The sequence below is a fragment of the Pocillopora verrucosa genome, chromosome 6, assembly GCF_036669915.1.
Source record: "Pocillopora verrucosa isolate sample1 chromosome 6, ASM3666991v2, whole genome shotgun sequence".
NCBI classification, from domain to species: Eukaryota; Metazoa; Cnidaria; class Anthozoa; order Scleractinia; family Pocilloporidae; genus Pocillopora; species Pocillopora verrucosa.
Window position 1 is genome coordinate 26,237,872 of NC_089317.1, and position 26,353 is coordinate 26,264,224.

Genomic DNA, 26,353 nt, shown 5'->3' on the forward strand with positions numbered 1-26,353 from the left:
GACTGTTGTTGGTTCTCTGTGTCTTGTGACTCAGGCAATAAACGATGGGATTGATTCAATTCAAATTGAGATGTGTATGTTTCATGCTTACAACACTGGCATACCTACTTGTAGTTGCTCTCGGTTCTAAATTCTACCAGAGCTGTATTTCTCTTCTTCGTTCCTTTAATGATCGATGAGATCCTGTTGGACTCGAGACACAATTCGCCTATTTGCCAAACAGTACTCATAAACAAGCTCAATAGTTTCTACCCAACGTGTTTCTCATTCGGTTGACTCTGCTTCCTGGTTTTGAGGGGAAACCACAAGGGAGACTCATTTTCGGTCATTCTTTAGTGTTTCAAAAAGTGCCTCAGTGTTATAACTTACAATTGCATGTGTCGGCTTATTATTGTTATTACATTGCAGTTGTTGTTGTCGTCATTCAAGTCGTTGTTTTCAATCGTTGTTGCGGTGTCGTTTATGTATTTAGCTTTATTTTTATACTAGTTTAGCTATGCTGATGCTGGATCCACATGTTTTGCATCCTTTCAAAATTGAGAATACGTTTGGTATAACTTTGTTACTTTAGATGCACTTTCTGTTTCCTTGAGTCAGCTGCACCAACCAGCGCGACACCGTTCAAGCATCTTCCGTCGGCTTGTTAGATTACCTCGTTCCCGGTTTCTGACAGGGCTTAAATAACATAAGAATTTCCGATTTAACGCTTTAAAAATTAGCAAATCCTTTATTCCTTCACTAGAAAAGCAGCATCTTTGATTTTTTTATTTTCTCGATGTAGACATTTAAGAAAGCGAAGGTGAAGTTATCGTCACGGTAGTCATTTATCTTTCCGCGGGCGCCATTATGGTGTGAAGTATGATACGAATGCAAACAAAATCTGACAAAGGGAAATTAATATTCCAACGTTTAACTTTGAGTACTATATCAATTTTTTGGCTTTTATCTGAGAAGATGACTGAGGTAAACAGTTGTATGACCATTGATTGCTAGAAACTTTGAAAACTCAAAGACGATCGGATGCGATCAAAGGTAGAGGCCTTTAATTTCGAACACCATAAGGTATAAAAGGATCGTTTCGTTTGATTATTATCAATATCATTTTGCTTGCACTTTGCAATCGTATATCAAAAGATTAATTGTTATCAGTAATAACCACAGAAAGGAAGTTATTTGCAACCCATGTATGTAAGGACAACGAATCGTTTTTTTTTTTTTTGCTTCTTCTATTTTTATTATTTTTGCTTCTCCTATTTTTACTAAGAGATTATAACATTCTTAGACCTCTCCAAACCGAACCCTTTTGTAATTGCAATCAAGACTGTTAATGTTATTTGCTCAAACATTTGGAGAGAAATGGAAATCATCGTTATTAATCGTCTGAACTGTCAAACAAATTGATGGTAACAAATTGAATTAGCCTAAAAGACCGAGAATATTAGGGAAGTTCTACAACAAGTAACACAAATGGCAGACTGTTTTTGCTAAAATTAGGTAAAATTCTACCAAAATAAAGAATCAATCGTACGCCTAATCCAATAGCGACTTGTTCATGTCTCGCAATACTATATTAATTGTAAAAGGGATTGCATATTGACTTTTCTCAGTAATCCGGTTCTTTTAATTTCCCCATTACTATTTATATTAGCTTTTTAGATCTTAATTCCGGAAATGGCTTTTTTACTTTTAATTTCAGAGGATGTACCAGGACAAAAAGGAAACTGTCCTTCTTATAAAGAAGTTTCAAAATAGATATACATTTTCCAAATCTCATCTCCTAAATGGCTATTATTCACCTGACAATTCCAACACGTTAGATATTTTGTGACTAAAGTAAATTTTGTTATTTAAATAGTTCTTAGAGGAGGTCGCTGATTTATGGAAGTCTTTTAGGGTAATTCTTCTTTTAGGTCCATGTGCTGTAAATAAGTTTTCAAATGAATTCACACATGAACAACATCAAAGATAGATCAGATTTTATTTCACTCTCGGAGAACCCTTAGGTGGCTCTTACCTATTGATGCTATCACCCGGGCGGTGGGAGATAACATTGGAATTGTCACATCAAATGGATTACAAAGCACCTCATCATAATGTTATCAGATCACTGCGTCAGAGAGCAATATTCTGGTGTAAAACGAAATAAAGATTGAAAAGTTTTAACTGCATAATGTAAGCACTTTTCGAAAGATCGACGATAACGACAAATTGAAGTATTTTGATGTACTTCGAACTAAAACATTTTGTACAGGTGCGTCAAGTATTTGATTTCCCAAGATCAGATTTCAGAATTAATCATTTTAATACGTTTGGCGCCTTTGCGATCTGACGTTTGCAGTGAACAAAGCACTCACACAAACTCGTCTCTGAGAATCGGTCAATTTCCCACCAGCTTGTAGATACCTACAACGGCGACAAAGACATTGATGACACCTAAAGGAACATGTAATAACTCTTCCCCAGTGCAGTCACGATTATTTGGCTACTAACGTAAAAGCCGGAATTTTCAGAAAACAAAATCCGACAGAGTTTTAATGCAAAACTCTGTCCTTCACACTTAGAAGGTAAGTTTAATTTTCAGTTGAAAATGTTATTGCAATAAGGTCTCAAACTCCTAGTAGTTTTGATACACCAAATATAAACGTCTATCGAGGCCAATACAACGAGTAAGGCAGAAAATCGCTGAAGAGATTTTGTAAAATTCCTAACGCATGGAATTTGCTTAGCTTGGTCTTTAGGAAAGGAAAACTACACAAACTGTTTAATTTTTGTTAATATTGTTGGGATCTTGATGTCGACAGTTCAATATAACAGTTGAACGTTAACGTTTTTTTCGGTGAGACTTCCTAAGAGATGATTGAGATCAGCCGAATGAAATTTTTAGGGTGAGTATGAAGGCGAGATCCACCTGTATGGTTGTAAAAGCGGGCGAACATATAATGAATCTATACGAGTTTCAACAACTTGTTTGGTTCAATGTAGGTCGATATGCAGGAGGGAAACTGATTAGTTTACATCAGTCTTGGTGAATGGCATTCTCTAAATTGGGGTTAAACTGGACAAGGATTATCATTTCAGTGCTACCAAGGTTTCCTGAACAGAGCATTTTCGTCGCTTTCTAAAACTTGAAATATTCTACACAGTGCAACATTTCATAAAGATCCACCCAGGAGACCCTTAGCGCCAGCCAGTGTTCGTACAACTTGCACTTACAAAGACAAATGAGACTAACTCCATTTCAATTTTTATAATCTCTCAAATAAACAATTACTTTTTATCTTCCTGTTTACTTTAAATCTCGTTTTTAGGAAAACGTTTTTCTTTCCTTAGCTTATCTATGAGAAAGTATCGGCGAAAAAGGAATGACGTAACCTTCGTGAATCTTAATGAACCTATAATTCTGATAGCTCTTTACCCACAAAGCAATGCCAGTTGGGATGATAAAGGTAACTTTCAACTTCAAGCCCCATAAACTCTGTTTGCTGTTAAGTCCAAGTGTGAGGTCAAGATGGCTGGATATTGGACGAGTTCTTTTTTTATGTTTTTATGGACCGAGACGAAGATTTCACTTCATAAGAATCGAAAATGACTTGTCTATTTTAAACTATAATAAACTCTCGAAAATTGTTTATTTTTTCTTTGTTTTGGTTATCTTCTGCCTTTTCTTTACGTCTCCATTGCCGTTATTGTCCAAAAACTAAGAACTTTGCAAATCTGCACCACGCCTTTCTTTTTCTTGCGTGGGATTAAAGAGGACAATCTCGAGAAGGCTAAATAAGCCCATCTTGCACGCTCGGGTAGCCAATCAGAAAACAGGATTCGCCTCATATTGCTTACGGTACTGCCAGCTATATGTTAATTGACAATATAACATGCACCTACGTATATTCTAATCATTCAACTATCCACATTACAGGGAACAGCTCGTAAAAAGTGTTTTCTTGCAATTCAAACTGCGATATCAGGCCATGAATGAAACACAAGCTTCAAACTCAAGCCATGAAGTTACTACTGACCATCGCAAAGTTTCCTTGATTGTGGCGAATGTGTTCTTGGTTATAATAATAATTTTCGCCGTATTTGGTAACATTCTTGTTTGTCTGGCTTGTGTCTTGTCTAAACGGCTTCAAAGTTTCACTAGTGCCTTCATAATCAGTTTGGCGGTCACTGATATTTTAGTTGGCGCTATATCTATGCCCGTTTGGCTTTCTGTTAACCTGACTGGCAAACCAGACGCCGTAAAGTTCCCTACATTCTACACGGTTTGGCTGTGTTTTGACATCATCTGCGGAACGGCATCTATCATGAATCTTGTCTTTATAAGTATCGACCGCTTTCTAGCTGTCAATCATCCTCTTCGTTATCCAACCATAGTCACACGACTCCGAATCACAATCGGAATAACTTTCATATGGATTTATTCTGTAACAATTGCAGCTATACAACCAATCAAATGGCCTAGCTACCCGTTATTCGTTTCTCTGGCTTCTTTCTTCGTTCCTCTGTTGGGCATGGTACTCGCTTATTCTCGTATATTCCAAGTCGCCTTAAAACACATTCGTAGCATTCGTCGTGTGCACCCGAACCAATCGATACTTCGACGGCCAACAGCGGAAACATTCCATCGTGACATCAAGGCTGCGCGAACACTCAGCATTGTAATTGGTGTTTTTATTGTATGCTGGTGCCCGTTTTTCGTGGCTAATTTGATCTTCAGGTACTGTAAGTTATGCGAAGTTCCCAATGAAGTTTATTCCATGATTAAGTGGTTACACTACGGTAATTCGGCTCTAAACCCGCTTATATACAGCTGTTTGAACGCAAACTTCAGGGCGGCCTTCAAAGATGTGTTAAGGAGAATCAGTCTGAATAGAAGAATGATGCAGACTGATAGCTTTACCAAAAGGAATGTGACAACTACTACCAACAGCGGACAAGATATGCATTACAGGCTTCCTTTACCAAGTGAACAGCTTCATGGCGTTAACTGATGAAGTTTACTGGCCTGCAGAGTAGCGAAGGCTCCCGATAACATATTCACTGAATGTGCGATAAAACAGAAAACTTCTAGTGATGAGCGTGTTTGATAGACAGCAAAGAAGATAGCGAAGAGGACGACAGAAACATTCACCCTTCCTTTACTACATTAACACAGCGTCAAGTGTCAGGCATGCGCACGGGGATCGATTTTGTCTGGCCGGAAGCGCGCCATTTTCTCGCGCAAAATTTCAAAAGGAAAACGTAGGTCAAGCCGCCGTCATGCAAAATATGCGAAAAAAATTTAAACGTTAATATTACTCTATAAACCCTAACTCTTAAGCTAATGCAGGTCTGAGAATCTAGATTTACATCAAACAATATCCACTTATTGATGATGCATTGATTTGTAAGGATAAATCACTCCTGGTAGCGAAAGGTTTTAATAAAGTAATCTAGAGTATTTAGACAACATTTCAGCGTAAAATGATTAATTTAATTGAGTTACCATAGTATTTTGAAACCATTTAAGCGTCAGGATGAATAGCTTCTAAATGGATTACAGCCTTAAAATAATTAATGTCTGGGTGATAAAAACACCATAGACGTTTGAGTGAATAACAAATTAATAGCAAGTTTATGGATGAACAAGATTGACGCAGGCTACAAACGAGAAACTTGGAAATTTACCCTGACTTTTTTAGAATGAAGAACTAATTCAACAGAGTTTCCTTTGGTTTCTGTAACTTCTGTCAAAACTTATTCGGGTCACAAATTTTCTTTTATTCCGCGATAATAATACCGTTAAGGACGAACTAATGTAAGTTGCATGTCTTGGAGAGAAAGAATTATTAAACAGTTAATTAAGATCTAACACCGTTAAGAGAACAGCAACAGAGCTAATCTTCGATATAGGCGTGTACGCAGACTTATAGTATCCATGATATTTCTAATTGAGCGCCACGATAAAAAGAGGTGTTCATTGTCTTCCCAAAATTATTTCAACTTTGTGTGGAACTTTCATTTGCCTTCAAATGATGGTAATCTTGAACAAAGAAACTGATTTTAAATCTAAAAATTACTGCGTATTACTTTTATTTGAAAATGTCTTTGAGCGGAGGACGTGATTCAGTTTATCTACAAGTTCATTTGAATGGCCATGTCGTCTCTCAGATTTTGGTAATTCCCACGCTCAATCTTGCTTCTGCTTGAATCGACACATTTTCACTTAAACACACGAGTAAGTAGACGTGAGTATACTTGGTCTTTGTGATTTTCTGTCAGAATTATCCACCTTGAAACAGCTCTTTTCCACTCTTGCTATTCTTATGATTTACTGTCGTTGCACCTATGGAACATAAATTTCCGGGCGAAAGGAAAAGACACGATTGTTAACGGAGTTTCTTAACACACTAATCGAGACTCAAGTAAGAAACTGGCTTTACGTTGCGGCCGGAAAGTCAGAGAAAGCACGTTTAATGTGTGGCAAGTTTAAGTCACAATCAGGAAAAACACGTTAGTGTGTGGCAACTTCAGGTCACAATCCGTAGCTGTAAGTTTTAAACTTAAACTTGACTGTAAAGCCAACCAAGTTTTGTCACGGTTTTCAGCGGTAATCCACTTTTTTCTCAATAGAATCGAGTTTTTGATGCTGAGCATAGAATGTAAATCATTGTCACCTGTCCTTCATTCTTTAGCGTTGGCTTTGATGATTTAGTCGTAAATTGTAATAACCAGTAGTTGATAATTTTCTCTTGTCTTCTTCAGTAACTCTAAACAACGGTCACGATTTCAGTGCAAACGAGAGCGTCCATCTCAGTCTTAGAATTGGCTTTAACTAAATCAACGGCAATATTTCCACTACTTCGGCTGGTTCTCGGCGTGCTGTGCGATAGCCATCGACTGACATACGAGAAACTTTGATCGGACACGAACCGACAAAGAATCCTACGGAAAGCCGCTCGGAAGTGCCGATTGAGGAGCGTGTAGATGATCGGGTTTACCGCTGAATTAGAGTAATGCAGCCACTTCATAGCTTTAGCGAGTCGTAAGGTCGTGTCCTGAGACATGCACCTCCCACAGGAAACCGTTATCAATAAAGTGATGATATACGGTGACCAGCAAGCGAGAAAGGCGCCCATTACAATCGCTAGCGTCTTAGCGGCTTTCAGATCAGTGTGATATACACGACGCATTTGGCGCACGGAGCTCTGACTAGTTAGGCGCGGGCGCACTTTATGGAAAAGGAGGCGACTTGCAGTGGAAGAATTCCGTCCCATGCTGTAAGAGGCGCGAGGCTTCACAAAAGTCTCTGAGTCAGCGGATTCCCCGTTCTTATGTTCAACATCTGACATTTCTTGGCCATAGGTTTCTATTTGCATTTTTAAGGCTTGTTGATGAGCCACACGAAAAATTCGAGCATAGGAAAAGAGAAGAACTGGCAGTGGTAGAAAATAACTCGCAGAAGCAACAAAATATGCATACCATTTGCCATGCGTTGAAATGAGCCGTAAACTGGCTACAGTGATGGAGTAGGCCCACAGAAACACAATGCACAAACGAGCGCGGTTCTTAGTCAGTTTCGAATGGTAGGTGAATGGAGATGTTATGGCGAAGAAGCGATCCACGCTGATAGCCACTAAGTTCATAATTGAAGATGTCCCGCTCACAATGTCCAAACAAATCCATAACGTGTACAGTTCTTTGTCCTTAAGAGGGTCTGGCCATTGTTTGATGAGGTAAACGAACCAGAATGGCATACACACGAACCCTACTAACAGGTCAGCAACAGCCAGTGAAACAACGAAGTAATTTGTTACATTGCGAAGATCTCGGCAATGATAAAACGCGGCACAAACCAGAATGTTTCCAAAAATTGTAAAGACAATTAGGAAAGCCAACGGTATTGATGCGAGCGTGATGTTTTCGGGTTCAGCTCCAGACGATTCCGATTTTGGATCGAGGATTATAGCTGAGTTGTTAGCTCCTTGCATCTTCTGTTCCTCTTGCTGTTGAGCTTCTGTTCAAGGAGTGTTTAGGATATTGCCATGCCTCTAGAATGAGGAATTATTACTTTAGCCAGCTCGTCGGCCTCTTTCTGTAGCTTTAAAGAACCTCGAAATCTCTCGCAGAGAAGCTCTCTTATGTACCGTTCAGTCGAATTTCGTTATTGATGTTATCTATTATGCCTCAGCTGTGCAAACAATTTTAAACGACGAGTAGACTTGCCGCTAAAAGGTTCTTCTGACTTGTTTCCTTTCGTGCACAGAGAGGCGGATCTGGGCCAATATACGCTGTCCACACTAGCTGTTGTCCGCCTGTCGTAGTCAAAGCTCAAAGTTTTTAGTAGTTTTGAATTTGTCTGTTGCAAATAAACACAAAAACAGATGCCTACTAACTCGAGAGAGTAATTTTGTAAAGAACAGGGTAAAAGCAGTGCAATTTCAAGTAACAAATAAATGGAAACCTGGAGCAGTTCCTTTGTACTGTGACCACGTTCCTGTTATGTAATTACTTTGTCGGACTTGACTTATGAAGACGAGTGTGAAATACGCTGCCAACGAGTTCTTGCGATTAGCAAGAACAGCCTACCTTGTCCACCGCAATAACTTTTAATCTATTATATCTGACGGCAGCGCACAAATCTTATCATTCAACACTTTAAAAATGGTTTTTCCTTTATTACTGCACGAAATATGTTATCTCTTGCCGGCAAACCCGCTGATAATTCTCTGGGTTGTTCTATTTTCCTTATCGATGTCGGCGGTCTTCACTTTGAAAATTACCAAATCCGGTCAGCTAGAATCCAATCGTTCGCAATTTAAGTCACGCGTCGTTACGAGATCCAGTTGTATGAAGTTTTCAATTTTGTCTCTCCCCTTTCCCGCCTTTCCAATCATGAATGAACAGTATGCTCTGTGTTAGGGTCACGTTTAGTGCTCAATTCAACCAAAAGAAAAGATCTTTAAATGTTTCCTTGAATTGAGCAGCAAAATGTCAGTTGTCAAAATATTTCAATGTCCACCTGCCACGTACTTCCAGAAACACACAAGAACTATTCAAAAGCTTACGGGGAAAATAAGAAGATTATCAGAAAATTGATATATACGTACAAATACAGATCTGGCCGTGATAATTGTACACAAGAGCCAACTATTTTGATGTTTCGTGTCGGATGCGAACCACTTGAAAACATCATCCTTTCTTTATTAATATTTAAAACAGAAAAGCACTTCATTAAATGCCGCAAACTCTCAGTGCTTTGATCTAAAGAGAGTTAAAGAAATATCACGTACCTTCCTAGTGAACAGAGTTTGTTCTTACAAATCAATATGTATATATAGACCCTAGGCGAAAAGTTAATGTTGCAACTTGCCGAATAATTAACATTTCGCTAATCAGAAGGTATTTTTTGGCTATTACCTAGATTAAAGAATATGAAAGCTTTTAGAAAAGGTATTCAAGTGAGTTTTCGTGGGCACATTTCGTTTGACACTGACCCTGTAATCCCTACATGAAAAGATTTACCAATTAACATTTCATTTTTTGAAACAAACTTACGTGTGTCATGTTTCTATTGAATTTACCTTTCTAAACCGAAGTTTCTGTGTAACATGAAATAATTTTATCTCTCTTAAAACGGGTTAAAGTGCACTTTTATGTAATATTTATTTACTTCCACACGAAGCGGACAGATCATTCTAACGAAGTCATTCAATGCACGCTCAGGTCAAAGAGTACGACCATTGCCTAGCTGTTAAAAACAAGTTGAATTCCCAGGTTAAGGGTTCCGTGTTAACAAAATGGGAAAATTTAGTACTCAAGACACTTAAAAGATAGCACAATGGACAAGAGGACTTATACAGGGTTAGGGAATATTTTAACACTTACTAAACCTCGTGAAAGCCAAGTGCACTGATAAGCAACAGTTCATAGGGTAACCAGCAATGTATTTCTCTGTTTCAAGCGCCGGCTCAATAAAAACACAAAGACAACCTACGGGAACATCCTAAGACAGTGTTTATATTCTAAGAAGATTCATGCCGTACCTCTTTTTTTCATTTCGTTTCGTTTTAACTTGGGACTCATCTGAAATATCAAGACAAAAACAAAATCAGAAAGACTTCGGAAGATTTGCTACAGAATTAAAGATTACGAAATACATTTTTAGTTCAGGTCAAAAATTTTTTGAAAGCTAAGCCTTCTAAATGCCACACTTAATCCCTTACAGCCAAAGATTTCTTAATAAAGGGGATAAGTTTCTGAAGAAACTGTGGTGCTGCGTCGGTGGGAGAGTATAACAGGGTAATTTAGTATTATCGATTGAGTTGATAACGGAAATTGGCCACCGTAAAGAGTTTGAAAGCTGACGAGTCGAGCGAAAATTATTTTTACACTGGAATATCTTTCTATCTTTTCCAAAAGTCGCATGATTTTCAATGCTCTTTCCTTCTGTTCTCATGTTTTGTTTGCTTTTCCTGACAGAACAACATGCTTGTACAAACTGAGTTAGTGAACGTTTTACTTAGATGTCAGAGTGAATGAAAGTTAATTGACATAAGGACTGAACAAAACACACTGTAGTTATAAACGGATATGCTATGCTTGCTAATGAGGTCGGTAGAAATTTCGCAAGTTTCAGTGTGTTTATGACTATTAAACGTTCCAAAATTTGCGCTTTGAATGTTTATCAACCGAAGAAATGAACACTACGGGTTTGCATCGATTGTCAGCATGTTCTCCTATACAGGCTGCACGCGCTCGAATGACCCGAAGAGCTTTACTTCCGAGACTAAAATTAATTCCACTCAACTGGCATAAAATTGCGCGAAATTACATGTAACAAAGTCCGTTTTCTGTCTCGGCTAAAATTATGAAAAACAGAATAGGGAATTCAACAGTTTATCGTTGGTTGGTATTCAAAGTCAATAAAAGACTGGGGAAAGATAACGTCATGGTGAGGGTTTGGAGGTATGCCGGGTAAAACAAAACGGAAAATCCTTAAATACCATACTTCCTTCTCAAACCCTTGTCAAGAGAACTGGTAACGAGTCTTGCTGATCGTTAGGACACTGGCGCTTAGCGTAATAAAACAAGTTTAGTTCCAGAATAAGTAAGGGCGAAGGGAAAGCGGGATGGGCATTTACAAAAACTTTCCACAAAGTAAGCAATGCGATGATGTGTTGAAAGAAAGTAAAAAGAAAGCTGGAAACATTCAGTAACATCGTTCACATTAAAAATAAAACTCCCTGAAGTTATAGCATTTATTTGGTTCCCTTACTATTTTTATTTTCTGTCTATTTACTAGCAGACTTTTCTTTGTATTCAATCAATCCTTTCTCTATCAGATCTGGGATTTCTACAGCAAGCCATGGTCCAAGCTGGAAAAATAAAAAACAAGAAAAGTTATACAAGCAGTCTTGCTTGTTGGCCTAAAAACACAGCATCAATCCTCTGCAAACACTTGCTCTAAAAATGTTGGAATTTGAAAATAAATGTGATATATTAATATATACCTGCAGTCTATAGAAGAAGGTGTTGAGAGAAAAAATTATAGGGAAACTTTGACCAAAGGAAATAACAATAGCTGATTTAAAATTTAGTTTTTTGTGTAGTTTTGTAGATTGTTTGTATAAAGTTCACACTAATTAAAACCAACCTCTTACTACCCCACCAGCTTAATTATGATGTTTCACCATGTTGCCTTCTTCAGGTAAAACTTATGGTAGTACTGGAAATACGCTAATACATAATTAGTGATCATATAAAAGGACCTCTTGTTGCAGCGTTTAGATCACCCCTGATGAAGGCACTAGACAGGAGTGTCGAAACGTTGGGTCTATGAATTGTAACTTCTTTGGTTACTTTCATTAAATCTGTAAACCAGAGTAGCATCAAGCCATGTCTGAAGTTCACACTGGTTTGTTACTTTTAGAGGCTCAAGTGATGTTGTTATCTGAGAAAGAAATACATGTGCCTACTGCATCACCTTTTCATGAAAAAACAAAATGCATATATCTATCATTTATACTTCTGGATTCACAACATTTTAGAGAACAGGCATGAATAGGAAGTATAATGATGGTGGACCAAACAAATGACTCCTAGTAGAAGGATCTAGACTAGATACAGTGTCTCTATGTGGATTAATTGATGAGTGTATAAACATGTAGCATAGAAAAAAACATCTAACAACAATTCCAGCTAATGAATTACCAGGTTTCAGCCCCTAGCTTTCTTCAGGAGGAAATAAAAGTAAAATTCTGAAATTAAAAACTGCACTACAGTTTTAACTTCTTCAGTTTCCAGTACTACCATAAGTTTTACCTGAAGAAGGCAACATGGTGAAACACCATAATTAAGCTGCTGGGGTAGTAAGAGGTTGGTTTTAATGCTAAACCTTTATGTATATAATTGGATTCCTTTGCTTTAGTCTAAGGTACATACCCCAAGAGCCATGGCATGTGCTATTCCAAATTTAGGAACATTTCTTCCCCAGAGAGGTTTAAAGTGATCTGTCATACAAATTTTTCCTCCCCTGTAACATAAAATTCATTATGTATAGACAAGTGTTATTGAGATAAGAGTGGTTTAATTTATCTTTAGGAAGTATAGAAATGAGAAAATCTACATTTTACCTGTACATTTTAGCAGTTTTGCCATCAAGTTCAGGAAGAGCAATCTCTGGTGCAGTTGTAGGATAAGTGATTGGTATCTGGTAAAGGAACCAGCAATATCATAATTTATCAAACAGGCTTTATCACACTATTAAAAGTCATCAACAAGGCTGTTATTAGAAATTAGAAAATGTAAAAGGTGTTGGATCTAAACCGAACTATGCCTGCATATACAGTACCAAGTCCTCCTTGGGAGGTCTGAGAGCATGCTCCCTCACAAAAAAATTGAAATTTGAAACTCTCTGAGATGTGATTCCCAGTATTCTGGCACATAAATGCCTGAAATTTTTATTCCTATCATATTGATTTTAAAATCAGCTCAAATTAATTATATTCTATCTTTCAGGTTTGCTGTTAACAACAGCTGATAGTTTTTGCATGGTACTTCGTGTACAGAGTCATAGCTTTTTCCTTGTTCCATAAAATCAGAAAACTATGATAAGAGAATGACTAAAATAAGCCTCAGATTTAAAAAATGAAAGGTTTCTTCAGATGAAAAATATCAAAATTACAAAATTTCTGAAGCACAGTTTAGTCAGCAAAAAATGGCCTGAACACCTACCAGCTTTCAAAGGCAAACCTTATCAAGAAATGTGTTGGTCAAATTCAGTCAAAGAATATACTTGAATCACATGAAACTTTCCAATCAGATGGACCCACTAAATGAGGGGCCTCATGTCTGCTTCCTCAGCGAGGAGGTGATTTTAGCAGCAATATCTCCAAGTTTTATAATTATGCCAGTTTTGGATGAAGGGGAGGAATAAGAGTGTGTGGCAGAATAGCAGAAATTCATTCATTTTTGTTAAAGAAAAAGCATTAGAGTATGTTGTATCATTATCTCAATAAGAGAAGTTAATTAACAGTGGAGATGCTTTTTTGATGAAGAAAGAACTTGAGTTATAATTTATTGGCTTTAACTTACATCAAATTCTATGTCAAATTCATACTTCAAAAGGTTGTGGACATACCAGCATTTACCAAACCATCTATCAAGTGAACATAAATCAAAGTCAAGTCATGAGCTCTTTGACTGAAAGAAACTAAAAAGGCTGTACAAATTACAAACCACGATTTTTCCAAAAAAACTAACAAAAATATGCAGTTGTGGGTACATGGGAAAAATCAAATTTAATCAACAGAAGAATGATTATGGCCACCAAACCACAAACAAATACCTTGTCCCCTCTTTATTTGATTCCAGCCTGAACCAGTCATTGTCTGCTTCTTTGTTGTTACTTACATACTGAAACAATGACAAAAAATAAAATGATAATTAAAGTTTACTTCTGCCTTTTTTTCTCAGAATTACATGCATGTGAACATAGAATGAAAAATATTTTCAGTTTGAGTTTTTCCCAGACAACTTTTTTCAAACTTGCTACAAATAATCTTAATATTTTATCTTTAATAGAGGTGCTCCTAAAACAGTAAAAACTAAAGTAGGAGGTATAAGTTTAATCTAAAATCTATATTTACGATAATAAAATCCAATTGAATTTAAGAACAATCTAACCTAATTTGTAATAGGACGAAATTCTTATGTTAATTCTAAATTTAAATCAAAAACTAGTTTACATGTACATAATTAAATTAACCATCTGGTTAGCAAAACCTTAAATAGTAAATGATTGAGTAACAAAAAGTAAATAAATAAGTAAATGATGAATGAAAAAATAGAAATAACCAAGGAAATAAAGAGCACATACTTTAAGTAACATTATGCCAAATATCTAATGGTGGGCAAAATTTCTGATCTAAAAACAGAGATACTCTGCAGTGATAGAGTACATAGGAATAGTTGGTTTCACACTAAAGTAGACCTTGGATAAAAAGAAAATTTGTAGACATTACAGTTGCATGGATACAATACTTTATACATGGGTACAATTTGGGAGCCGAGATGCCCTGTCTAGATTAAAAACCCGAGAAGGAAGTGGGATGCCCCTTAGATCTTGCTAGATCTTGTAGAACATGGTTAATCGAGACAGTTATCTACGTTGTTCTGGGGTCCCCCCCCCCCCCGGAGTTGATTAATCATAGGAGAAACATGACTTAATCTAGAATAACCATGTTAGACAAATCTAGTTGCCCTATGTTGAACCATTTCAATCGTGTTAGTATTACGTTTAGTATAAAAGTTCTATGCAGAGCGGGCATATTCTGACGGCGGGTGGACAGGAGTAACAAAGGCTTCCGATTTCACATCTGTAGAGCAGTCACCCATGACTCTTCTTAGAAGGTCCAGTATTCCATTGGCTACAATTGAGGTCACAATTCAACATAATATACCTTAATTAAGCTCATATATTCCTCTTTTAACCTCTGAACCCATGGATCGCCATCACGAGGACCAGCTTTGGTTTTCAAGGTAGGAATAGATGCTACTGTTTTCTTTGTTGCCTCGTCCACCATCTTTGATGTAACAATTGGATCACCTCTTCGTGTAACTAGCAATTCATATACCTAGTACTTCGTGTAATTCGGCGCAAGGTGCTAGTGCCCGGTCCCCTGCATTAACCAAAAAACTCGAAAATTCTACTCAGTTAGTATCCCTAACTTGTGTTAGATACTTGACAGATATTTCTAAGAAAGACAGATGTTTTTCGTCTTGTCACAATCGTGGGATAAGTTCCCTATTCAATTTTTAGCTACAAATCTGCTTAAAAAATAATATTACCCATGATTGGCCTGCTGTAGTGTATGGATTTGTTTCCAAGCTTCGTGATTTGTCCGCTGCAGTTCGGAAACATTTTCAAACATACCACGCGCTCAGATGGCAAATAATTCAAAGAGCAACAGTTACCGTGGCTGCTCCTCTCTTTCAAGGTGGCAAGGACCCAAGATTTCTTACTTTGCATTTGTAAATACAAACATGATTTTATAAAATCGCCAAGACTTGTACCTCCCAGCAATTGAAGAGATAATTCATACACTTCTTCCAATAATGGACACCTATAATAAATTAAAAACTGGATATCCCGAAAAAAAGTGAAACAAAACAAAACAATTTAGGTTTTAGTGCTCTACCTCAAAGAAAAATTGAGACAAGTTAATTTTTCCTCTAATTTAAAGCTTGGGAGGGAAGACCATATCATGTTAGACCGCAGAATATACAGGGCTTAGATTGAGAACATTCCGCGAGTGAGTGATAGAAAAATAGATGAGAGTTGTTCAAGCGCCACGTGCTACCACAAAACCAGATATAGTGACAATCTCCCTCCATACTTCCTCACATGTCCTCTAGTAGGCGCGACGGCTACGCGAGGTGTATTGTATGCGAGAGTCGTTCGAGGTTCTCGAAGAGATTGAAGAGCAGAGCTCGAGGGTCATATAGTTTCTAGTTGAATGGATTGTTAATGATTACATGGGGTAAATTTTTTGTTATCATTTTCTTTGAATCTAACACATAAGGCCTACAGAACAGTCGCCATTTTTATCAATTTTCCAATTTTGGACGAGTGAAGTCAAGGGCGCGGCTAAGCGGTGGCGAACTGTGAGGGTCACGTGTAAGAGCCGTCAGAACGCGTTCACCTCTGCTCGTTTGAACTTTGCAGTAAAAGCGAATAGATAAATAAATGATGAATAAGTATACAAATAAAGAAATAAGTAATAGAAATGAAAAATATATGAATAACACCTGTTCTGAGGGCTGGTCACAATTAACTAGGTTCAGAGGGAGAGGAAAGAGATAGACTAAATAGACTAAATCAGTTACAAATCGCCCATAGACTAAATCAGTTACAAACCAGACTTACGACAAAAACCCTACCTTGATTCTGGTGAGGATTTCCTTTCGTTTTGTTGAAGGACAAGTCAATGCCAAGGACAGAAGTCTTTTTATGCCTTTTACAAAGTGCACAATCAAAGTTTTACCTCTGTTTAAGTAAGTGGTACAGATACAGTCCGATGTTGCTACATTAGATCCCCTGATGTTTTTATTCACCTGACCCTTGGTAGAGAAACCAAACGTGTAAAACAATAGTCATGGAACGAATGACAAGAGAAAGATTGTGTTTTATAGATAAACCCAAACTTTAAGTGACACTTTTTATGGCAACTTCTGAAAAGATGATAAAGTTTTAAAATAATATTTCATGTTGGTACCAAAACAACATTACCCAAAATGGGTGATATTTATCTTCAAAATTTGAAAAATTTATATTCATGTAACAAACTTGTTTGTGTAAATTATTAAAACCAGGTGATAAAATGATAATCATTTCAACTGTTTATCATTTGAGTGATTATAGAAATTAATGCTCTTTATATTAACATAAAAGAAAAATCATGTTGTATTTCACCAAGTCATTTACAAGACATGCAAAAATTCATATTTCCCAGTTTTTGTTTGTACATGAAAGGAGTGCAATCTTTTGAAAAGCACTTTGTAGCTCTTGAATGTATGAGAATGTTTAAGACATAAGTGTTTCATCATAATTTCCTTATGAGGAGTCTTCAACCTTACATTTGAAGACATATTACCCAAGTGGCTACCCGTATTATATTTATTAGCAAAACTCTGTCATTCATACCAGCAAGTGAACTAGGAATCAGGTCTGCTTGATAAGGACAGTCAGGAGCCTCCACCAAACACACCTTAATCATTGTCCATCAGCAAGTCTGCAATGTTTGACAGTTGCTTCAAAAAATATTTTCTGTGTCATTGTTACCAGTTATTTTCATCTTCATGGATTTATTTTTAATCTAATTCTCAAACTATTCTTAAGATATGTACTAGTATTTCTTCAACAAAGATTAATTCAGAAACAACTTTGAAGATGTGTCACAAGAGAAGTTCTAGTATCTTACTGTTTATTTTTTGATCTCCAATGTTTGTCTCTGTTTTGGGAAAGAAAAGATAATCTCAAAATTTGCTCATTAATCCTGACATTTCCCTGATGTACCGTTTGAGCCATAAATACCCTTTCATTGGTTCACACACATAGAAAATAATATCTTAAAAATTATTGGAATATTGTTTTCTTCTTGCCACGCGGTTGGAATACTTCCCCTCCGCACAAATATTTTAAGCATAATTTTGATTTGGAGTTACTGGCTCAAACTAGAAATACGCGATTTCAAGTGTATGATGTCACACTGTCGATGAATTACATACAAAAAAAACACGCTAAACTTGATATAATATTTCAACAAATTAATATTTTTATTAAACTATGCGACACAGAACTCTTGTATCAGTACAAAATATGAAACTCTGGGCTAATTTCTTTCCAATTCTGCTCCTTGCGAAGCTCCGTAATCTATTTCACAATTGTACATGTACAAATTTACAAATTTAATTAAACCATTCCCAGTAAGTGGCGTAAAATAGACGTAAAAATTCTTCCATTCACCAGCCCTAATAAATTCGAAGATAATTCTGTACATAGAAAATGTTTAGCTATGTACAAGAAACATTAAAAACATTCTACTCTAAACGTAATTTAAAAGTTCGTGTGTATGGCAAACGCGATGCAAGTCCGGTCCAATGGGTTGGTGGATCATGTGTTCAGAGTTATCTCTATGGCTTTAAAATACCTCCGTTGGTCTTTTAAAATAGTCCTTGCTGATCCAATGATACTTATCGAAGTTTTCCTTGTTATTAACGCTTCTTGTGGAAAGTATCTGCTTATTGTTGAACTGCGAGCATTGACGATAATCCGTGTTGAAGTAAAAGGGTTGAAGATGCCTTTGAGAGTGATTAGTAAATTGCTGGTGCGGCTGATGGTGTTGTTGTTGAGGGATTTTACAATAAATCGGACAAATCGAACCTTTTCCTATTCTACAAGACACATCTCCTGGGTCAATCCACAATGCTAGTCCGCCTGGGAAGAGCTCTAACAGAACTAAAGGTGATATTCCACTCGCCTTCGTCGCTGTCAGTAACACTGGGTCGATGCCTGTTAGCTCATCGATGTTGATGCATCTAAATGCATTTCCCTTCAACGGCTTCTTCGGATGCCAGTGGTTCTCGAATCTCGCAGTGATTAATTGTTCTAATGTGTCCTTAAATTTTTGAATCTGTTCTTGGTTTACTTTAGAGTTCCTTGAAAGAACCTCCGAGAGGAACTTGATGGCCGAGCAAACTTCTTCTTTCATGTTTGTTGACTCGGTTAATTTCTTGGCAACGTTTCTTTTAAGTAGCGTCGCCCCAGTACGTTTTTTCCTTCCCAGAGTATGCGGTATTATTACAAAGATAATTCTATTCGTTAAGGCAAAACACTGTTTTACCTCTGGTCACCAAGGACTAAAAAGTTTGTGAATAATAATTCCCTCCACTGAGAATTGGTCTATTTATATTGAAAGCTGTTGAGGAACATTCGAGTTTGAATACACTTCGCCGGGGAAATTTTCATGCCAAAAATAGATACTCTCGTCACACCGCACCAATCACTAGCGAGTTTGAACAATAAGTGGTATTGTTACCGTGGTAACCAGGGTGTGTATCTGACGCAAGACTGTCGAAAACACACGTGTTTTGCACGACGTAATCGCTATTGTTGGCTACAATGTTGACGAAGAATATCGTCCACATGGGCGCGTGTCGAAATCCAAGCCACGGAACACAATTTTATTCGAAAGTAAGGGTTTTTAAATCATTTTAAAAAAAACTTCACCTGTGCTATCCTCTTTGCGGTAATTAAAAGCTTCGAAGAGTACATGACGAGAAAAACTGAACATGAAACCCCATTCAAACAGACGTGAGAAGTATCAGCTGATGCTTACCTCACGTATTTTAGCGGGTTACGTCAAGTGAGGTTTAATGATAATACCCGACCCACACCTATGAATTGTATCAAAATCCAGCACAAGTAATTTGTTCGTGAAGAGTAAAAGAAAAAATTTCAACCCTGACTCGAAGAATACTTAAAATTGAATTTCCATTCGAGAACATAAAGAATATATATATTTGAACCGAAACAGTTTCGAACTAATTTTAGCCCATGGAACCGAAAGCATTTGGAACAAAGAAAACTTATCAAAGTAATCATTAACGTATTTAAAAATCCTTCTCTTCTCTAGGGCGTTCAATGGCTCCCCCAAAAAGTTTTTTGAGAGAAGCTGATCGGAAAAGGAGGGTAAGAACACGGCCATTTAAGAGTTACTGTGTTGTTGATCGACAACTTTCACTGTTTTGTGCGAAACCATTTTAATCATATCTTCACTGCTCTCTAAGGGAGATAAGACAATAATGATAGCGGGAAATACTAGACTATTGTTAAGCTCCGGAAGTGACCTGTGACGTACCTAAACAAAACGTGACCCACCGAAAGGTTACTTTCTAAGGCGTGACATATTGCTAGATCCCCTTCGTCAAACATTTATCTTTTGTTTGGGAACGTCTGGCTCCGTTAGTAACTGATTACCTAATGCGTAAGAGGTAGTTTGAAGACTGTAGCGATACTTAATTTACCAGAGTCTGCTTCTACGGAGAGAAGAAATAGCGCCATAGGCTCATTTCCCGTAGAGCGGCTAGTTGTCAAGCCTAAATCAATACAGAGTTTCAGAGTATTAAAAACGTATCATTCCTTGTAACTCCTATGCGATTTCATTACTCCAGAATATGCAAATCATTGACCCCTTTGCACCCAATGGCTATCCTACTCAGGGTCCCCAGGGACAAGGCCCTCAAACTTCCAAGGTCTTATTATTGATTCTTCCTGTCATAAAACTACCAAACCATCATGTAACAGGCACGGTCTTCAGTAACTTATTTACTGATTAAGATTAAAAACTGAACCCTATACCTATTGAGCCCTATACCTTACTGTAACCGACAGTGGCACGTTTTTAGGATCAAACTTAAAAAAAAAACAGTATTGTCACTTTTAATTAATGTGAAGTATTTAGTTCTAAAACCTATAACTCAATGATTTCATCAAAATACTTATTCAAATCCACTAACCTAACATACACCTTTTAAAGGTTTGTTATTCCTAAAAATTTCTTATTCTCCTTCCACATTGGAAGTGACTACAACTTGATATACAGTTATACTTTACAACAAGTTTATTCACCTGGATGAACAACTACAATCTCTTTTCCCCAAAGTTACTTTATCTCCTGAATTTGAGTACCATTATATGTACTACAGTTACTCTAATTTTCCTCACCATATCTATCAAAAATAACTAATCGTTCTTGCAGTGCATTACAACTTGCGGTATCCACCTTGATTGTTGCGGCTACAGTGTCGCCAAATCAAGTAGCCAATGACAGCAACAAGAGCAAGCCCAGCCAATGAACACCCAACTGCAATGGCTACTGTGTGACTTTCATGTTGCCTATTCGGCTGCTTTGTTTTCGGTGGACTTGTAGACGGAGATGCAGTTGGAGTCGTAGGGTGAACACAATTTGTCACTGTAGAGGAGTAGAATAATTGTAGAATCAAATCAGATTCTTAAATGAGAAACATATTGTACTCTTGATAGAAGGGGTAAGTTGGTAGACACCATGGTGTTGCAGCAGCAGGAGAGTATAACAGGGTAAGTTAGTATTAACTGGCTTTTAAAAATCTTTTTTATGGTGGCCAATTTACGTTGTCAACTCAGTTGATAATAGTACATTACCCTGTAACTTGTCGACTCTTACACTAAGGGTGGGCTGAATTGCTATTATTTCATATTCAAGTAAATTAGCCTTTTTTGACCTCCACAACATGTTTAAAAACATTACAGAATTTTCACTGAAAAGCAAGGCCAAGTAGGCCAATTAAAATGTACATAAAGGAATAGCAAATCATGCCCACCATTAAGAAACATGTTGCTGGGCAGTGAGAGAGTCTTTATAATTAGTTATACAAACTCTACAATAACTATCAATTTGAATTTTTGAGCAGCTACAAGATGATTTTGATGCTTAAGTTACTTTTTGGTTTGATCCAGAGCTCCTTGTGACCAGTCATCAAGCATTTCATTCTCCTTTACAAATTACAAGGAAGCTTCCTGTGGGATCCATTACCTAATGCTTATTACATAGTTGCCAGTTAGAACAAAACACAGAAAAAAATAATTCCTACCATTGCCAAAATGCCCACTTTTTACACCAAAGGGTTGAAACTTAAATCTAGTCAAAGTAACTTCAGCACTGGATTTCTTAGCTGTAAGATTGATGGCAGGAGCAGATGGACAGGCATAAGCATCACCGATGCCGGCAGACAGTGCATGGAATGTCTCTTTGACAGAATGGAATACAGTGGTAGAGTCTGTTGTAAAAAAAAAAAAAAAAAAAAAGAAAAAAAGATCACAAAACAAACAATTTTTGGACAGTGAACTTCTGTTTAGTCAAAAAAAGGCAAAGCTACAGAGCATCTGATGTAGAACTTTTCATGGAAGGGAAAGACACATTTACAAAACAAAACAAAAACATAGGCATGCATAGCATGCCTGAGTTACTTTTTTTAAGCTAGATAGGGCAAAATGGGACATTTTGTGTTCCTAATGTTTCATAATTTTCAAAAGAACAAAAATATTGGATTACTTTGCATCAGGAGAGAGAGAGAGGAAACATAATTTATCTAAACTCACACAAGCATTTTGTGGTCTATTGTCTCTATTGTCTCACTACTTCTAAGCAAATGTAAAAATTCATTGGTGCCATGCTTACTGTAGTCTCCTTCACCTTGTTGTTTGGTCTCATCACACAATGCCCTCTATTCCCTGTTGGGGAGAGAGCCAATGTGTGACAAGACCAAATAACAGTTGCAAAAGAGACTACGCTTACAGCCATTCCTGTGACAAAAGGAAAGTCAAAATTATCTGTGTACAGTTCGTCGCCTCAAAAATATAATTCCACATAATGTTACTCTGAAAGACAGACTGAAACTATTGTATCTCCAATAGACCCTAGCCAAAGATAAACTGCGATCTTGCACAGGGGAAGATACACTGAGCAAGAGAAAAGGATAATATTTCAAAGAGGGATCCTTGATTGGTTGTTGCCTATCTGGACTTTGCCCTGTGTGTGTGAAATATGTGATAAAGTGCAGGTTGTTTACAAGGAATTAACATGCTATTGGGTTAATTCCAAGGTAGCTAAAAGCAAACTTTATTTGTAGAAAAAGTCAAAACGCAGGAGAATGCAAGGAAAATTTCCTATCAGTAGCATTAAGTTTCATGTGAATTTTTTTCAGTGATGTTGGATAATGTGGTTAGAATACTTGATAAAATGTGGGTTGTTTACAGGGAAATGTCATGTGATGGAGCAAAGTCTAATGTAGAATACAATTCAAGCACATTGAAATTGCCTGATATTCATGTCATGCAAATGATTGAGTATGTTCTGATTGAACTTTGAACGTGGTATGTGATGGAATGTTAGTTTTTGGGCCTGTACATTGTGAGAAAAGGAGCAGAAAAAACACATTTTAACTTAAAATTAATACAATGAAAATAAATGTGAATCTTTCATATCCCAATAAATCTTGACCTTACTTGATGAGGCTCTTGCAAAGGCCACAATCATAACAGTTATCAAATGAGCCCAAAATTTCTGGTTAAAGTCATTCTTTGTGCACTGAGCCCCATGATTCCATGACATCATTTATGAGAAAACAATACCCAAATGCTGTGATTGGTCTGTAATATCCAAATGCTGTAATATGATTGCGAGATAATACACTTATGCAGAAATCTGATTGGTGCAAGATACAAACCCTTATGCAGCAATCTGATTGATGCAAGATACAAACCCTGATGTGGCGATCTGATTGGTGTGAGATACAAACCATAATGCGACAATCTGATTAGTGCAAGATACAAACCCAAATGTGACAAAATGATTGGTGCAATATACAAACCCTAATGTAACAATCTGATAGGTACAAGCAACATACCACTCTACAAGCTAACATAGAGTTTTTCTTTTTAATTAAAAAAATTAACTCAAAAAATGTTCTGACTTACTGTTGAATTTCACTGAGAATGTTAAATTAGCAGCCATCCAGTACTGAGTCACTGTATTTGTTGTTGTGTCTTTAGAAAATTTCTCAAAGTGCATGGTGAAGCTACAATCGTGACTGTGAGTGCTCCAGCTTAATTTGATGAAAGGGTGATCTTTGCTTCTGGTGTCACATTCACCACTTGACTTGGCATTTTTTGGAAGCTCGAAGGTTAATTTCTGGAAGAGTAAAGAGAAATCCAAAGACAGTTTTAAGTATATAAATCTTAAAAAAACTTCACACACCAGCTATGTGGCTGTTTCTTGGTTTCCATAGCATAAAAACAACAACTACGATTGCTTACCCTTTATGAGATGCTACTCCTGAGAAGGTTGCCTCTCTGTATTTTGTCAATTTTCCATTATGATTTAAATTTAGGCTCTCTTTTTTTTGGGGTGAGTACACAGCTTTAGGCTACATGGAATTTTTTAAGGTCTGAAAATTAGCTGATTTGTTGTCTTCTCACAAATTCTTAGGGCATATACCTAAGGATCCAAAGGAAACTTGACAATTCACTTTACTTTACACCTTCTTTTGGCTTCTGCACAATTATTGAGAATGGTACTTACCTTTGAACTGGTTGTGACATCAAATTTGGCTGCCATATAAGCAAACAAACAGACTGTACCATTGTTTTTCACTGTAAAGTTGCCTGGTCCTGGTGGGAGTGAGGTAGGTGTGGGATGCACAGTAGATGATGGTAACACAGTGGGCACAGGAGTTGGTCTGATTGTTCCAGTACTTGGTGGCATTACACTGCTGTTAAGTACTGCTGTTGTCATGTGTGAAGGTGTGATAGTCATGTTCTGAGGTGTAACAGTTCCATTAAATGAAGCTGTGACAGTCAAATTGCCAGGTTTGACAGTCTTGCGAGGAGAAGGTACAACAGAGGAAGATGATGATGTAACAGTCACCTTGGTAGAAGTCACAGTCTTCCTTGGAGAGGGAATGGAGGTATTTTTTCCAAATGAGTGTGTGACAACTGAGCTCTGGACAAGATTGGATGCTGAGGTTAGACTACCTGTAGCTCCAACAAACATCCAATGACAAAAGACTGAAAATTTTTAAAAATACATAAAAAACAAATACAGGAAGAAAGACAGAGAGAAAAAAAAAATTAAACCAATTTTATTGGAAATTAATGGTATCCTATTTCTAGACCAGTTACAACTCATTATATAATATGGGGTAAGTCTTTCAGTATCAAACCCACCTGATTATAAGGATGAAGATATCATTAAAGTCCTGCGTACTTCAAACCTGACGAAGATTTTGTTATTCATTATAGTACATTTTTAACGAGAACTCATTGATCTGATGAAGGAGTCTCAAAACCTTTGCAATAGGCTACATTATTGTCTCTGGGTATGTCAGTTCCCTAACTCTCTAACTTCCAGTTCTCCTTCTTGGACTGATTAGGAACTCTTACATTATACAAAAATAACGATTCTTTCAATCAACTTGCTGCAAGTCTCTCTTTTGCAATATTTCTGGACTCAAAAACCTTTTAACTGAATATCAGTTTTTCCCATCTGCAAGTAAACCTCATTTTCATCAGGAAGTATATGCTCCTCCCTCAAAGAAAAAGTGATGGTCAAAAAGACTAAAACAATATCTCATGATTGGTCATTATCACCTTTTTAAAACCTTCAAAGTCTTGTACTGAAGCATAGCGATTGGTTCAAAGTTCGTATAATATTGTTGCATAGTTAATTTTGCAATCAGCTAACCTAACAACTCTTCATAAACTCCCTGCATGATATACTTACAAGTACGAAATGAAATAAAACTTAGATTCGTCGATTATTGCAGTTCAGTGAAGGTTTACCGCAAAATACTATGGTACTTTATTCTACAAAATAATAACGAGGTAAGCACAATGGGGCTCACATATCAGAGCCTGCTTTCGATTCCAAACTCAATGGCAATCCAGAGAAGTAAAGCTACAGGGTCCAAAATTAATATTGAGGTAAAATTTCCGCACAGCCCCATACTACATTATGCATTCAGTTTTTGGATAGAGAAAACAACGACAAAAAACAATACATTGCCATTGGGAAAACAGATTTGTTTTACAATTGTATGGGACTATGCGGAAATTTTACCCGTTTCAGCTGTAGTATCAGTTGTCTTCCACTGTTCCGCGTCGGTTATGAAACCTCACATCAGCAGAGCTCTGATTATCGAGCATCGATCCTAACATCTTAAATAAGAGAAAAAACTTATCGGAAGAGATAATTTTACCTGAATAGTGGACACAAGCGGCAAACAAAAGGTGCAGGTAAGCCATGATGATAGCCGAAATAGGCACCAGCTAATTAACCACGATGCCAGACATTGAAAGTTATAGCAATCGCAGAGTATGACGTTTACATCACGTGTCTATCTGATGTCTTAGGAGCTTCCCATTTGGCGGTGCCTTTGTGAACCTCCTGCTCGGTTTAAACAAATGGAGGACTCATGTGCATGCCATTAGTTCAGCCGTCAGAGCAGCCCTATCAACCTCTGATGAAATGAATATAAAGTAAAGCCTTTATACAGGACCAAGTGGCCCATGGGGCCAGCACTTAACTCCGGCTTCCTTAGCATAAAGCAGCTAAGAGTATTGCTACTCCCCCCTGGATGGGATACTAGTTCATTGCAGGGTTACCCCCAGCATATTTGCTGGTACCCATTTGTACACTTAGGGGAAGAGAAGCACTGCAAGAATAAAATGTCTTGCTTAAGAACACAATGACCCCAGCCAGGGCTTGAACCACTC

General features: G+C 37.2%; 5 protein-coding genes across 7 annotated transcripts; 1 reads left to right on the top strand and 4 right to left on the bottom strand.

The window, feature by feature from the left end:
- Positions 1 to 2,324: 2,324 nt before the first annotated feature.
- On the top strand, positions 2,325 to 5,952 carry LOC131783686 (histamine H2 receptor). Of its 2 annotated transcripts, XM_059100549.2 has the most exons (3): positions 2,325 to 2,564; positions 3,331 to 3,446; positions 3,917 to 5,952. In XM_059100549.2, exon 3 carries the CDS (start codon positions 3,969 to 3,971, stop codon positions 4,989 to 4,991), a length of 1,023 nt encoding a protein of 340 aa, XP_058956532.2. In that variant the 5' UTR covers positions 2,325 to 2,564; positions 3,331 to 3,446; positions 3,917 to 3,968; the 3' UTR covers positions 4,992 to 5,952. The 2 variants fall into 2 exon arrangements, with proteins under 2 accessions (XP_058956532.2, XP_058956466.2); XM_059100483.2 differs by lacking the exon at positions 3,331 to 3,446 and having other exon boundaries at positions 3,917 to 5,950.
- Positions 5,953 to 6,107: 155 nt separating this feature from the next.
- On the bottom strand, positions 6,108 to 9,004 carry LOC131783846 (probable G-protein coupled receptor No18). The gene has a single exon (XM_059100655.2). It carries the CDS (start codon positions 7,968 to 7,970, stop codon positions 6,750 to 6,752), a length of 1,221 nt encoding a protein of 406 aa, XP_058956638.1. The 5' UTR covers positions 7,971 to 9,004; the 3' UTR covers positions 6,108 to 6,749.
- Positions 9,005 to 9,923: 919 nt separating this feature from the next.
- On the bottom strand, positions 9,924 to 15,146 carry LOC131777795 (ubiquitin-fold modifier-conjugating enzyme 1). 2 transcript variants are annotated; one of them, XM_059094248.2, is made up of 7 exons: positions 14,943 to 15,146; positions 13,829 to 13,896; positions 13,576 to 13,639; positions 12,615 to 12,691; positions 12,424 to 12,514; positions 11,258 to 11,357; positions 9,924 to 10,065 (listed from the first exon to the last, which is right to left on the bottom strand). In XM_059094248.2, exons 1-6 carry the CDS (start codon positions 15,063 to 15,065, stop codon positions 11,274 to 11,276), a joined length of 507 nt encoding a protein of 168 aa, XP_058950231.1. In that variant the 5' UTR covers positions 15,066 to 15,146; the 3' UTR covers positions 9,924 to 10,065; positions 11,258 to 11,273. The 2 variants fall into 2 exon arrangements, with proteins under 2 accessions (XP_058950231.1, XP_058950157.1); XM_059094174.2 differs by lacking the exon at positions 9,924 to 10,065 and having other exon boundaries at positions 11,227 to 11,357; positions 14,943 to 15,142.
- A 2,647-nt stretch (positions 15,147 to 17,793) lies between these two features.
- LOC131778016 (protein BTG2-like) lies at positions 17,794 to 18,971 on the bottom strand. The gene has a single exon (XM_059094735.2). It carries the CDS (start codon positions 18,750 to 18,752, stop codon positions 18,183 to 18,185), a length of 570 nt encoding a protein of 189 aa, XP_058950718.1. The 5' UTR covers positions 18,753 to 18,971; the 3' UTR covers positions 17,794 to 18,182.
- An 815-nt stretch (positions 18,972 to 19,786) lies between these two features.
- Positions 19,787 to 25,985, bottom strand: LOC131777090 (lysosome-associated membrane glycoprotein 1-like). The gene is made up of 5 exons (XM_059093679.2): positions 25,837 to 25,985; positions 24,162 to 24,646; positions 23,558 to 23,771; positions 21,673 to 21,858; positions 19,787 to 21,014 (listed from the first exon to the last, which is right to left on the bottom strand). Exons 1-5 carry the CDS (start codon positions 25,880 to 25,882, stop codon positions 20,806 to 20,808), a joined length of 1,140 nt encoding a protein of 379 aa, XP_058949662.1. The 5' UTR covers positions 25,883 to 25,985; the 3' UTR covers positions 19,787 to 20,805.
- Between the last annotated feature and the right edge of the window lie 368 nt (positions 25,986 to 26,353).